The following is a 13,942-nucleotide window of genomic DNA, read 5'->3' as shown; positions in this document are numbered from 1 at the left end:
GTGTGTGTGTGTGTGTGTATTCACCTTGGTCTTTGGATCGCGTGTTGGACTCGTGATATATGTGTGCGTTTGTGTGTGTGTGTGTGTGTATGTGTATGTATGTGTGCGTTTGTGTGTGTGTGTGTGTGTATGTATGTATGTGTATGTTTGTGTGTTTTTGTGTGTATGTATGTGTGCGTTTGTGTGTGTCTATGTATGTTTATGTATGTGTGCGTTTGTGTATGTGTGCGTTTATGTATGTGTGTGTGTATGTGTGTGTATGTATGTGTATGTTTGTGTGCGTTTGTGTGTGCGTGTGTGTGTGTGTGTGTGTGTGTGTGTGTGTGTGTGTGTGTGTGTGTGTAGCAGTTACCGGTAACCTTTCGTGATCGAGCGTGAAGTAATAAATGTCTAAGAGCCAAATGTCAGGATCTACAAGCTCGCTTCTTTTCTCTTCTCTTCGCTTCGCTTCGCTTTGCCAAGCGTCCACCCCATCAGACTCTTGGCAATGACAAGGCTGCAGAAGGACTTGTTATTCATGGGGAATTTTTCAATTTCCTTGGCCTGGGCAACAACCGACGGTAAGAAGAGAGGAGCTCTCGAGGCTTCGTCGTCTCTCATTACCTTGTTTACAACATCGTTGTTAGGATCAGGATGGCGTCCTTCCGAACGACACGGCCATCTCACGTCAACGCCAATCCGAAAAGGAAGAGTGTTCCCGCTAATGGATTCTCTACACGTTCAGCTCGAGAGTCTGTTTATTTCACACACATTGATTCCCCTTCGGCGGCGTCTAGTATAAGAACGTAAGTTCCATTTGCTTCGGTAGATAAAGATAAATGATAGGGTCATTTATTATTTTCTTGGATAAAGCCTTATCCCTATCCATTTTCCGTTATTTCAGCTAAAACTTAGTATTTGAAAATAAAAGTTTGGTTTAAAAATATATATATTTTTTGTCTTAGATAAATTCTAAGATAAGTAGCAGGGACGGAGTCAGCAGTGAACCTGGTCCTTCTTTTCATCTGAAGAAAATCGATTGGTGTGGAGAGGAACAGAATGTGTAAAGGGCGCCAGTGGACTGAAGAGATTGATAAGAATAAAACTCAAATCCCCCTCCCCGGACTTAAGTATAAAAAATAATAAAAGTTTTCGCGAGATCCAATCGGCCAGGACTTGTCAACTTATCAACTTGTCTGCCCTGACAACATACTTTGTGTCTCGAACACTGATCCCTAAATTGCAGTGCTAGAGAAAAAAAAATATTGGAACCTGTGTTAGTTTATAGTTCAGGTGCTCACGCCAGGAGGCACATAGCTACCTCTGATTGGTCTACTTGATCTACCAATAGGCACCGGTGGCCAGGGGTTTCGAACTCGGGGTTTTAGCATACGAGATAAAAGGGAATGCCAACTTCCAGGCGGGAAGGAAGTAAAGTCTGCAGCTTTAGGGCCGAGATAGTTGTCTAAGGTCTTTTAAATACGGGATGACGCGAGTTTGGTCATGAATCAAGGGTATATCAAAGTCACAAAGTGATTGTTCTCGTAGGAGAACAATCATGATTGATGTATGCACGGAATAAGTCTTTTTTTATTTTGCTTTACTTACAGATACAATGGTATGTATTTTTCTGTTTGATTAATACACACATTTAATTTAATCTTTTTATTTTTTATATGACTGAAATTCATGTTTGCTGGTAGTTCAGACATATCCATTTGCTACCATACCCTCGTCTTCTCACTCAGTAATGTTAGCCTTTAGACGTATCTCTCCATTCTCTTTTTTTATCATGCGTTTGTGGACTTTTTCTCACTCTTTTTTTATGTTTGTTGTAATTTTTTGAAAGTCTTACCTATTCCCATGGATGAGCAATATCCCCAAAACGACCGCATATGGTACAGATCCTAGATCTAACATTCATTTTGATTAAGGTCAAAGCAACATTCTGTAATGTCTCGTGATCGATTGCTCCATTCATTTATTTATTCACTGGCACACCCATTCGTATATTTAGTTTTTTATTGGTTTATTTTGCATCAAATATTGTTGTGCGTTGGAAGGTCTGTCATTATACATTTTCTATATAATACCAATTTGTGCAATTCCTTCTGAGCATATGACAACGCATGTAACACATACACGCATGCACAAACACACTCTCTCTCTCTCTCTCTCTCTCTCTCTCTCTCTCTCACACACACACACACACACACACACACACACACACACACACACACACACACACAGACACACACACACACACACACGCACGATATATATATATATATATATATATATATATATATATATGTGTGTGTGTGTGTGTGTGTGTGTGTGTGTGTGTGTGTGTGTGTGTGTGTGTGTGTGTGTGTGTGTGTGTGTGTGTGTATGTGTGTGTATGTGTGTGTGTGTGTGTGTGTGTGTATGTGTGTGTGTATGTGTGTGTGTGTGTGTGTGTGTGTGTGTGTGTGTGTGCGTGTGTGCGTGTATGTACTATGTATGTATGTGTGTGCGTATTTTTCTCACTTTCTTTTTCTTTTCTTTTTACTTATATTTTCAGAAAACGAAGAGAATTTATCACATGAATTCATACATTCCTTATTTTATTCTTTGTATATTTTCTAGGAAAATTCTACGACAGAAACTGACACAGAAGTAAGTCGTAATGTTGAGCAATAATACCAGTACTAGATTCAGTACTTCTTGCGTACACACTGCCGTATTAAGTGACAGGCTAGCCGCGAACCATTTTCGTCTGCTTGTGCTTTGACTAGCTAGTTTCTTCTAGTTTTCTCAGGGTGCTTTGATCCCCTGTAAACTTCCCCATCGCGATTTCAACCCCTCATGACTCCTTGTCCTGGCCAATGAAAGACGATTGTAATCATCTGTGTGGACAGACACGAGAGGGGTGTGGGTCTCGACCGATTCAGAACCCCTTCAGCCCAGAGGCTGCATTGCAGACGAAAGAAGAATTCGTGTCTGGTGCCAGCCAGTCCAAAGGCCTCCTACACTGCACGTCTCCTATAGAAGACATTAACGATCTTTGCTTTGTAACCTGTCGCAACAAAACGTGATGTATAAGTCCTACGTTTATTATGAGAAGAGTAGGTTGTTGCTGGAAAGGTAGCGTATGATTTTGTGCTACAAAAGAATATATCCATACAAAGTAGATAAGTCAGTGCTGTGGACAAAATGTATACAGATAGATTAAGCAATGGTTGTTATGTAGCAGCTAGTAGTCACCCTAATAATTATCGTGTAAATGTTTGTTATACGGTATCGCCTTAGAGAAGTGTTGCAGCTGTTTCCCCCTTGGGTTTGAGGTATGGTCACACCTCAAATGGACCGTTGAGTTTTAGATCGACTTCGTACGTGCGAAGACATGAGTTCTATCCCCAGCTGTCACCAGTGTCTTCCAATTGGCTTATCTATTTAAGCACATACGGCAAAGGTTTCTGACGCATATTATCGCATCCTCATGTAAACACCTCACCTTTTTAAGTGTCCCATTAGACAGCTTTATCAGTGAGATAAGAAGCTGAGTCTTTGAGCCTTCCCATAGATCCCTCTGAGAAGAAACTTTGGACGATTGTCTGTGTTGTATAAGTGTAGGGCAGGTTCTGTCACCGGCTCCCTGTACTAGTAGAAGAGGATCAGTCGCCGGTTGTCACCTCTCCTTCTGTGAAAAAAGGAGAAAATAATAGCTAAGGTTGACAGAGAGAGGCCTTGTGCCCGGTACAGAGATCGAGTGACAGTCTTGGGGCTGCACCTTCAGAAGGAGACGAGAATCTTTACCTATTTGGAAAATGGGAGACAGGGAGACAATGTCCTCCGACTTCCAGCTACTTCTGATTTATCGTCCTTGAACCATGAAACACGGTTATATCAGTATATGTTCTCCAGTTCTACATAGAACACAGAACCTTGGCTTCGTTTGAACCTTTATAAGGTTCCTACTTCCAGCTGAATGAAATCGTCTGATGTAGCCAGAATTAACATTTGGAAGTACCACCACCTTTTGTGTTCCTTCTGACTGCCGCCAGAAAATTTTTGTTCTGTTGATGTTAATAAAGCGTGACGCAGTTTTGAATTCAACCAAAGGAGAACATAGGCATAGAGAGAAATTATTAAGAAGAAGAGGCATAGGATGAAATTTGAGAAAAGGGGGTGGTTTGACTCTAAAATATTAGAACATGTAGCTTTAAAGACCTCTTTCCTTGAAGAGGATCTTCCAGTAATCTTTGAATCAAATTTGTGTTTTTGATACTTGGAAGCACGGGGCAGATGCTCTTATAGTTTACTTTATAGCCGCTTCATCCCTTCGAGCACTGTTGCACCTTCGAGTATGAAGACCACAGTCTTGACTCGATGATTACTCGAGGGAAGCCCTCTTCAAAGAAAGGTGCGTTTGAATGTTTAGGGCAGAAGACTACAAAGGGTGCTTAGCAAATAGAGATCCATTGGATCGAATTTGGAGTCTCCAGAAGCAGAGTCGTAGTGACATGCTAGCCAAGGAAGGCATTTGCATGGAGCCCCAGACTGGAAGTGGAGGGGGAGGTGGGGAGACGGACCCTGAAGACTGATTGTATTAGTCCACTGCAATGACAAATCTATGGAGACTTTCCCGAAGCCTCTAAGATACTAAAGATTCAGAATCGTGGTCTTAAAAAGGACCTATATGGACGTCCGAACGTTGAACAAGACTTAACGGCAAAATAATAGTGATTCAATTTTCATTAAGAAAAAAATAGGTCAAAAGATTTTTGCTTCCTTTTCTTCCTCATAGTTCTGTAGTCCCCATTGCACGTGATATTATTTTCGAAATGAAAGAAAAAAAATGTGAGGTCCTCGCTGCGCCAGGAGGTTTTTTATTCGAATACATTTTTGATGGTTAGTAGCATTTCACAATTTGCAACTCGAGTGTAATGCACTTGCTGCAGCAGTAATTACCTTCACTTTTACAAGGTCAGTCTGCACAGGGCCAGTCCGCCAATGAAAACGTGGTTGGGAAAATGTGTGTGTGTGCTGGGACAACTGAGTTAGGCGATGAAAAATTCTAGAATTTGATCCCTTTCTCCCCCAGGGTTCCTTGAAACCGTCTTGTCAGCCAAGATGAAATCCTTAAAGATGCCTAGTTCGTCTCTTTCTGCAGTAAAATGTGAAGAGAGATGGCTCACTCAAGATTTTCTTATTAATCCTTAACTTCACTGTCGTTCCTTTAATCTAAAGACATAGACTGACGATAACCAGAATAAAATGCTCAACTCTAGTGGCTATTTATGATTCAAACTCTTTATTCTAGCATCCGACAAGCTATTTCATTCAGCTATTTCAAATTCCCTCTGCGGTGGCTGGGCTAAAACTCTCTTTGGCTTATCTTGGTTAAGTAAAGATTAGAAATCTAAGGTGAAAAGGACCAGGGTCTGTGTTCAGGAGGCTGGCAGGGTGCCCTACACTATCATGCAACCGACGAAACACGATAACTTTCTGGAGCTTGTCGGTAATTCCCTACGACAAGCCAATCGTTCAGTCCTCGCCCCGGGCTCGAGAGCGCCCCATCGGCCACACAACAGCGTCGGGCAAGTCATAGATTTAGGACAAGAGCACTGGGCACCCGATGCCTCTCTCTCGATGACGGAACGAAGAACTATACGATGACGTCGGAAAGTTTGGAGCTGATGAAAGAGATCAACGAGTGGAAGGCGATTGGCTCCATTAAACCCTTCAGCACGAGCTCTTACCTTGAGCTAAATGAAATCGTCTGACGTTAGCCAGAACAAAATATTTCAAGGCATCATTCGAGCGATTCATGAACCACAACTAGTTTATGTGCCGTTGGTCAGTGGGCCACAGATGGACAAAAAAATAGAAAGAAAAATCATTATATAAGCCAACAGGACCGTCACTTTGCAAAGACCACGGCCGCTAAAAGCGTGGATGTTCATGCGTTACTGCACACCGTCAACTGCACTTCATGAGACGACATTCCGTAGTGGTCCATATCCAGGGAGAAGATCGGAAACTCCTGACCTACCCTCCAGAATGTCGTCTGTTTGACGCTTGCTAGATTAAAGTCTTTAAATGACCCAAGTATTCAAAATAGCTTAATGTAGGTATTTATATATATGTATATATATATACATATATATGTATATATGTGTATATATATATATATATATATATATATATATATATATATATATATATATATATATATATATATATATATATATATATATACCCGTCTGGGGTATTGGCTGCATGTAATTGTGGCAAAGTGGCATGCAGTTAATACTTTAAGGTCTATATGGGGCGCCCCTACGGACCAGAGCCACACATCATTTTGGCTGTGATAGAGGAAAACTCTGTTCATAGAGAAATGATGACACTTTTATACTACGACTGTCCCTTCATTATGCTGTCCCCCAACCCCTTGTTACTGTCCTGTACAATTTCTCTGAATATTCATTTCCTTTTTCGCCTACCTTACCTGTGGTGGGGGAAAAGAATACTGCCACCAAGTAATTCCACTTGGATTGTAAGAGGCGAGAAGAAAGGGACGGGGATTGGGACTAGGCATCCTTCTCCTTGTAGCCCCACAGGGGACGTTCCTAAAAGAAAAAGGAAAGGCATAAGAGGGTCTGGGAGTTTTCCGACCAGCACTCTAAGGTTTGGGTCTTTTAATGTGCGTGGATGTGGTAAAAGGGAAGAGATAGGTAGTATGTTTGTGAGAAGAAAGATGGATGTGTTGGCTTTGAGTGAAACTAAGCTGAAAGGGAAGGGCGAGTGTAAGTTTGGGAGTGTAAATGGGAGGTTATCAGGAGTGAAGAGAGGGCCTGGGAGGGAAAGGGTGGCTATTCTAGTAAGTGAAGAGATAGGTAAACGTGTAGTGGAGTGGAAGGAGGTTTCCTCAAGGATAATGTGGATGAAGGTGAAACTTGGAAAGGAGATGTGGGTTTTTGTAAATGCATATGGGCCTGGGAGTGAGAAGAGCGTAGAAGAAAGGGAGGCTTTTTGGATAGATTTAAATGAGTGCATAGAGGATTTAGAGAGAATGGTTGTATATGGATGATGCTGTGATGCATGAGGTGGAATGGGCGGGGGGATGGGGGGTGAGGTAGTATGTGTGAGCACATTTTGACGCAGCCCGAAGGGATTTCTCCCCGTCTTCTCCTTTTATGCATGGGGGGACGGAGAGGGAGGGTCGCCGATTTAATGAAGCGGCCTTGCTGTGGATGTGCTGTGTCTTGCGACACTGCTTCTGACCCAGGGCAGTGGACAGGGTGCAGGGATGACCCGTCATCCAGGAGGTGATAAGATGAGAGGGAGGGTGGAGGGGTGTGGAGTGTATCCAGAGATGGAATGGGTGGAAATGATTTTATGCCTTATCCTTTTTGGCTACCTCCCTTGTAAGGGGGGAAAAGCCTTGGTATATGTTTGTATATATATATATATATATATATATATATATATGTATATATATATATATATATGATATATACATATATATCTATATATATATATATATGTGTGTGTGTGCGTGTGTGTGTGTGTGTGTGTGTGTGTGTGTGTGTGTGTGTGTGTGTGTGTGTGTGTGTGTGTGTGTTTGTGTGTGTGTGTGTGTGTTCGTGTGTATGTGTGTGTGTGTGTGTTTGTGTGTGTGTGTGTCTATCTATATACCAAGAGCTTTTCCCCCTTATAGGGGAGGTAGCCAAGTCAAAGGCACGTACCAACTTTCAATCATTTCACTCCTCTCCACCACCCTTTCCTCACTTTCATCCTAGCTCCTCATGGATAATGGGTCATCCTTGTGTCCTGCCCACTACCATTTCCTCACCCATGAGTCAATTTCTTAGTGCCTCCCATACGTATGCATAGATGTATATCTATATTTTTTCACCCTATCCTGATAATCAAGTTCTTCTAACGTGAGTGAATTTGTTGGACATTAAACTTATTCATGGGGTCTTTTGACCCGAAGAATTTTAGTAGAGGAACTGGTTTATTAAAGGTGGACTTTATTGTTCAGAAGTTCCTTGAAGAGGAAAGAAGTAGTATTGCGTCAACTAGAACAAGAATGTTCGGTGTTCCTTTGGCCTTTATTCAGTTGTTTATCTATTTATTTATTTATTCACTTATTTATTTATTTATTTATATGTTTATTCATTAATTTTCATTCAAGAGGCTGGTTCTTTCGTGCTATTTGTTCTATCATTTTATCTGCCTTTTGTCTTTGGTGTCTGCTTGTTATATGTTTAGTTGTTTATTTACATTATCTGTTATGTTTAGTTATTTCGTTCATTTATTCAGTTATTTTCCTCTGCACTTATTTATACATTTATCTATGTATTTATTTGTAAATTCATTTATCAACCTATTTATTTATCTATTCGTTTGTTTATTTATTTATTTGTTCATTTTTACTACCAGACGGTGCTATTCAGCTTTGAGGTACATTTGGGTTAATCTTTTGCGGATTACATTCCACATCGAGAAACTTCCAGGACCCAGAGCCTCTACAGGTCCATGAAACTAAACCTCTTACCCACCGTGGGATACTCGTAGGTTTCTTTCTGACTAACACCAGGCGATTTCATTCACCTACTGGGTGCTCCCAGCGGTGGCGAAGGTCACAAGGGAGTGAAACCCGTCATCTTGACCCTCTTCCGTGCCGGAAGAACGAAGTATCACTCGACTATCCCCTTCTGGAGAGGGAGGTCCTGGATCCGTTCTGTCAAGGAGGACCTACGTCGGCGCCGGCGACGTGACTCTGCTCAGGTGCCGGAGGCGGCTAATAGCCAAGACGCCCACGGAAACGGGAGAAAAAGTGTGTCTGTCAGTTATCGTCGATAAGCAATTTACCGCTTGCTCGATTTGACAGTAATGAAGCGTATTAAGCGTTTGAACCCTGGGAGACTGCCTGTTACCACCAGGCGTAGGTCACGTGTCAGAAGGCAGGATTTTGTTTTTTATATTTTTATTACCACCATTATTACTATTATTATTATTATTATTATTATTATTATTATTATTATTATTATTATTATTATTATTATTATTATTATTATTATTATTATTATTACTATTATTATCAGTATTATTATTATTGTCATTATTATTATCATTACTATTATTATTATCATCATCATCATCATCATCATCATCATCATCATCATCATCATCATCATCATCATCATCATCATCATCATCATCATCATCATCATCATCATCATAATTGTTTTTATCATTGATATTATTATTATCATTATTATCATCATTATTATTATCATTATTATCGTTATTATTATTATTATTATTATTATTATTATTATTATTATTATTATTATTATTATTATTATTATTATTATTATTAATATTATTATTATTATTATTAATTATTAGAGTGAGAAATGAGGAGGTGAGGAAAAGAACGGGGATGGAAAGGGAGTTGGGAGATAGGGTTGATGAAAGAGTATTAGGATGGTTTGGACACATGGAAAGAATGAGTGAAGAAAGACTAGTAAAAGAGGTATGGAAGGCAGATGTGGAGGGAGTGAACATGAGGGAACGTCCTAGGATGAGGTGGATGGATGGGGTGAAGGGGGCTTTGGGGAAGAGGGGAATGTCTGTTGGGGAAGGACGGGAGAGGACAGAAGACTGGGGTGAATGGAGAATGGTTGTATATGGATGATGTTGTGATTGCATGAGGTGGAATGGGCGGGGGGATGGGGGATGAGGTAGTATGTGTGAGCAAAATTTGACGCAGCCCGAAGGGATTTCTCCCCGTCTTCTCCTTTTATGCATGGGGGGACGGAGAGGGGGGGTAGCCGTTTTAATGAAGCGGCCTTGCTGTGGATGTGCTGTGTCTTGCGACACTGCTTCTGACCCAGGGCAGTGGACAAGGTGCAGGGATGACCCGTCATCCAGGAGGTGCTAAGATATGAGGGAGGGTGGAGGGGTATGGAGTGTATTCAGGGATGGAATGGGTGGGAATGATTTTATGCCTTTTCCTTTTTGGCTACCTCTCTTGTAAGGAGGAAAAAGTCTTGGTATATGTATGTATTATTATTATTATTATTATTATCATTATTATTATTATTATTATTTTATTATTATTATTATTATTATTAGTAGTAGTAGTAGTAGTAGTAGTAGTAGTAGTAGTAGTAGTAGTAGTAGTAGTACCATTACTATTATTATCATTATTAATATTATGATTATTATTATTACTAATATTATTATTATTATTACTTTTATTATTATTAATATTATTATCATTATCATACCATATCATTATTATCATTATCATTAATTATTATTATTAATTATTATTATTATTATTATTATTATTATTATTATTATCATTATCATTATTAATATTATTATTACATATATCTATATATATATATATATATATATATATATATATATGTATATATATATGTATATATATATATATATATATGTATATATATATGTATATATATATATATATATATATATGTATATATATAGATGTACATATATATACATACATGCATATATATATTCATATATACATACATATATATATACTATATATATATATATATATATATATATATATATATATATATATATATATATACTGTGAAGGACAAGGATCTCTCCGCCATATAAAGTGAATGAATATATAAGGTGACTAAATAGGACTGAACGAGGGGACCAAGGACCTCCTTGTTTTGTATTGTTTCTCCACGTGGATTGAAACTGTATTGTATGATTTGACCTCCCATACCCTTTATGAGTAGAATTAAGGCTTTTGGATTTGTATCCATATGTATGTGTTTGTGTGTGTGTGTGTGTGTGTGTGTGTGTGTGTGTGTGTGTGTGTGTGTGTGTGTGTGGTACTCACTCTAGTATCTGCTTCAGTACATGGTACATGCAGTACATATGTCCTGCGTTGTCTTTGTGTTCTGTAACCCCCAAAGCTAATCATTTCTGTTCTTCTTTTGCCAATACAGAACCGGAAGCTGATGCCCAAGTTCGTGGTGAAGGAGATGGAATCGCTCTACCTCGAGGAACTGAAGACATCCATCAACCTCCTCATGGCGAACCTGGAGTCTTTGCCGGTGTCCAAAGGTTCGACAGATGGTAAATACGGCCTGCAGAAGCTCAGAAGGTACAATCACAGGTAATTCATACCGTCCAGAACAGTGACGCCACTGCCTCCGTCTCTTCTGCTTCTGTAGGTCTAATACTTCAACTTGAGATTTGGTTTCTTGAAACGGCGTGGTGGAAGGACTGCAGAAGGGTTGGCGATGTTGCAGTGGGTGAAGATCAGTTGGGAAGCGACCTAAGAGGAGGGCAGAAAGCTTTCGTCCTTTCTTTACGATAACATAGATGAAACGAAGATTTACTTCGTTAAAACTGTGTGTTTTATTATTCTCGTAACTCTCAGACTTTCATGAAATACAGTTTTCATTGACTCATGATTTTTACTTCGTCAAAACTGTAATTCAAGAACATTTGAGAATTACAAACCAAAAGCTAGCATAAAAGAGAAATTAATTTTCACCACGTTTGGATGAACGGAATGTAGATTGACCACTTCCATACTCTACCGCATTTCCACATGACAAAGGGTTGATGGAAGCTGAAACCTCATTTTAATTTAATATGGAACTGAAACCCGACGAAATTCTGATGGATTGTTGCAAGATCACTCTTGGGAGCTTCCTCGCTGTCTTTCGCTTTTGGCGTGTGCCCTGCTCTAGATGTGCGCCTGCCATTCCTAGCCCGCTTCCATATCGACCAACCCTAAAGCAGCCAGAAACCAGAAGCCATGCATTTCTATATGGTCTCAGGTAATATCTATCTTATATTACTTCATATTTTGCAAGGTGATAATGCTCTTATGCAGTAAAGCCCTTTTATTTTCTTAAGTATAATTATGCTCTACTGGAATTAATTTTCCGAAATCGTATATTTAACATATAATTTAAGATATTGGTGTTTGTGGTTTGCAATCTGTTTTTTCCCTGTCTTAACATATAAATTGGAAGTTCTGGACGGCAGTTCTCTTGCCGAATACCTACTGAATTTATTGGATAACGAGATTATGTGGCCTGTCAAACCACGAAATGCCTCTACAGTAATTTTCAAATTCTCCCTTGAATACATAACTAAGTTTGCAAGCCAGAACGAGATTTCCGTGAACCATGAAAGACATGAACAATGTACAAGTCTCTTGCATTTCATATGACACCCGTTAACATTAGGGTTCAAAAGCATGATTTTATGTCCGAAGATCTGCTCTACCTATTGCATTTCTGTCGCACATATTTGCAATGGATCCATTTCCTTCTGCTTTGGCTTCTTTTTTATGGAAACTGAAAACCACAATGGACCTGTGAGAGCATCATAACACTGCATCTTGAAGTTTCATACATTTTATTCACTCTTATAACTATTATTGTCATTTCTAATTCATAAACAAAAGACAAAGGGTGATAACAATATACCATCTAGAAACAAATAGGAGTTGTAGTAGGCAACAGCGAAAGCTCTGCAGAGGGAAGAACTAGGAGAGACCACTGTCGACCTACAGAACCCGAAGACGATTTTGATCGAGTAAATTCTATAGAAATGGCGATATTCAAAGGGCGATAAGACGTGTGATAGTAAAACACAAAATAGAGAAAGAAGAAGCAAATTAGGACGGAAACTATAAATCCTGATTCAGAACAGAGATAGTCCTAATAGAGATAAGGTACTAACGTTTGTTGGAAAAAATCTTCAAGCACAGCCATGATTCAATGCTGCTCTTGACCTACATGAAGGATTCTTAGATCAAATAATAAATATCGTGGCCATCAGTAGTAGGGTTTACAGAGGTATAAAGTAAGGGAGGGAGCACGAAAGAGAGAGAGAGAGAGAGACAGGGAAAGAAAGAAAGAGACAGAGAGAGAGGGAGAGAAAGAGAGAGAGAGAGAGGGAGAGAGGTAGAGAGAAATACTGACAGAAAAGATCAGACAGTTATTGTGGGAAAGAGCCAGAAAGACAGATAGCGAGGCAGGGAAAAGGGATTGAAAATAAGTTATTTTCCTCTTCTGGCTCCCTCCCACCCACCAACATCCCCCTCCCCCCCCCCACCCACCCACTCCTTGTAGCCTGCTGACCCTCAGACTTCCCTTCTGCTGCCCGGTGCTCAGACTCGAGCACCAGGAAGCACACGGAAGCTCTAACCATCTCCTTTTCACCTTTTATTCTCCGAGCCCCTCTTCCTTCTTTTTCAACTTTTTCTCCTCTTCCTTTCCCTGTAAGTCCTGTTCACATTTCCTTTTATTTCAATACTATGCCTTTCTGCTCTGGATTTGACTAATCTTTTGCCATATACATTTTCTTTTTTCGATTTTATGCCGTCATGATTTTCATTTTGACAACTGGCTATGCATCCTGCCTCTGTTGGTATATGTTTCCCAGACTCCCCCTATATCGCTTTACTTTCCTCCATGTTTTTTTGAACGTAGCTTTTAAGTAATCTGTCGTTTCCTCTTCCTTACTTGTTGACCACTGCTTTGCCTCGGCGCTCTGTGATTACCTAGTTAGCTTTCTAACAATGCCACCTTTGCTCCCTCCCAGCTGCAGTCAATGCTTAGATCCAGCGTAGGTCACCTCCTGCTTCTTCAGACACCAGTAAATAGAAATTCGTGTCAGTCGAAAGGAATCTGTAGGACAAAAAATTGTAATCAAGAGTAACGGTTAAGTAGAAACGACTCACACTTGCTTAAAATCAGGCATAGATCAGATGCCACATGAAGGATATCCTCCCTATAGACTTGCAGCGAAAAAAGAATTGGAATGGATTTCATTTTATCAAAACTTAACATTTATAAATTGCCTCATCCACATTGTACTGTAGTGTTCTACTGGTTTTTATCTATATAAACATGAAGACATACTTATATATATACTGTAC

General features: G+C 39.7%; 1 protein-coding gene across 24 annotated transcripts in view; it reads left to right on the top strand.

The window, feature by feature from the left end:
• Cadps (calcium-dependent secretion activator 1) overlaps positions 1-13,942 on the top strand; it is a 1,142,346-nt gene that overhangs the window by 703,692 nt on the left and 424,712 nt on the right. For 21 of the 24 annotated variants that reach the window (XM_076212572.1, XM_076212575.1, XM_076212566.1 and 18 more), the window contains 2 exons: positions 2,608-2,637; positions 10,986-11,155. In XM_076212572.1, coding sequence (XP_076068687.1) covers positions 2,608-2,637; positions 10,986-11,155 — 200 coding nt within the window. The remainder of the gene's footprint in view (positions 1-2,607; positions 2,638-10,985; positions 11,156-13,942) is intronic. The other 3 variants (XM_076212578.1, XM_076212588.1, XM_076212590.1) reach the window with 1 other exon arrangement.

This window comes from Oratosquilla oratoria, chromosome 30, assembly GCF_046742065.1.
Source record: "Oratosquilla oratoria isolate Oo_2021 chromosome 30, ASM4674206v1, whole genome shotgun sequence".
In the NCBI taxonomy this organism is placed as follows: Eukaryota; Metazoa; Arthropoda; class Malacostraca; order Stomatopoda; family Squillidae; genus Oratosquilla; species Oratosquilla oratoria.
The sequence above is the reverse complement of the archived record's forward strand: the minus strand, read 5'-3'. Positions and strand labels throughout refer to the sequence as shown.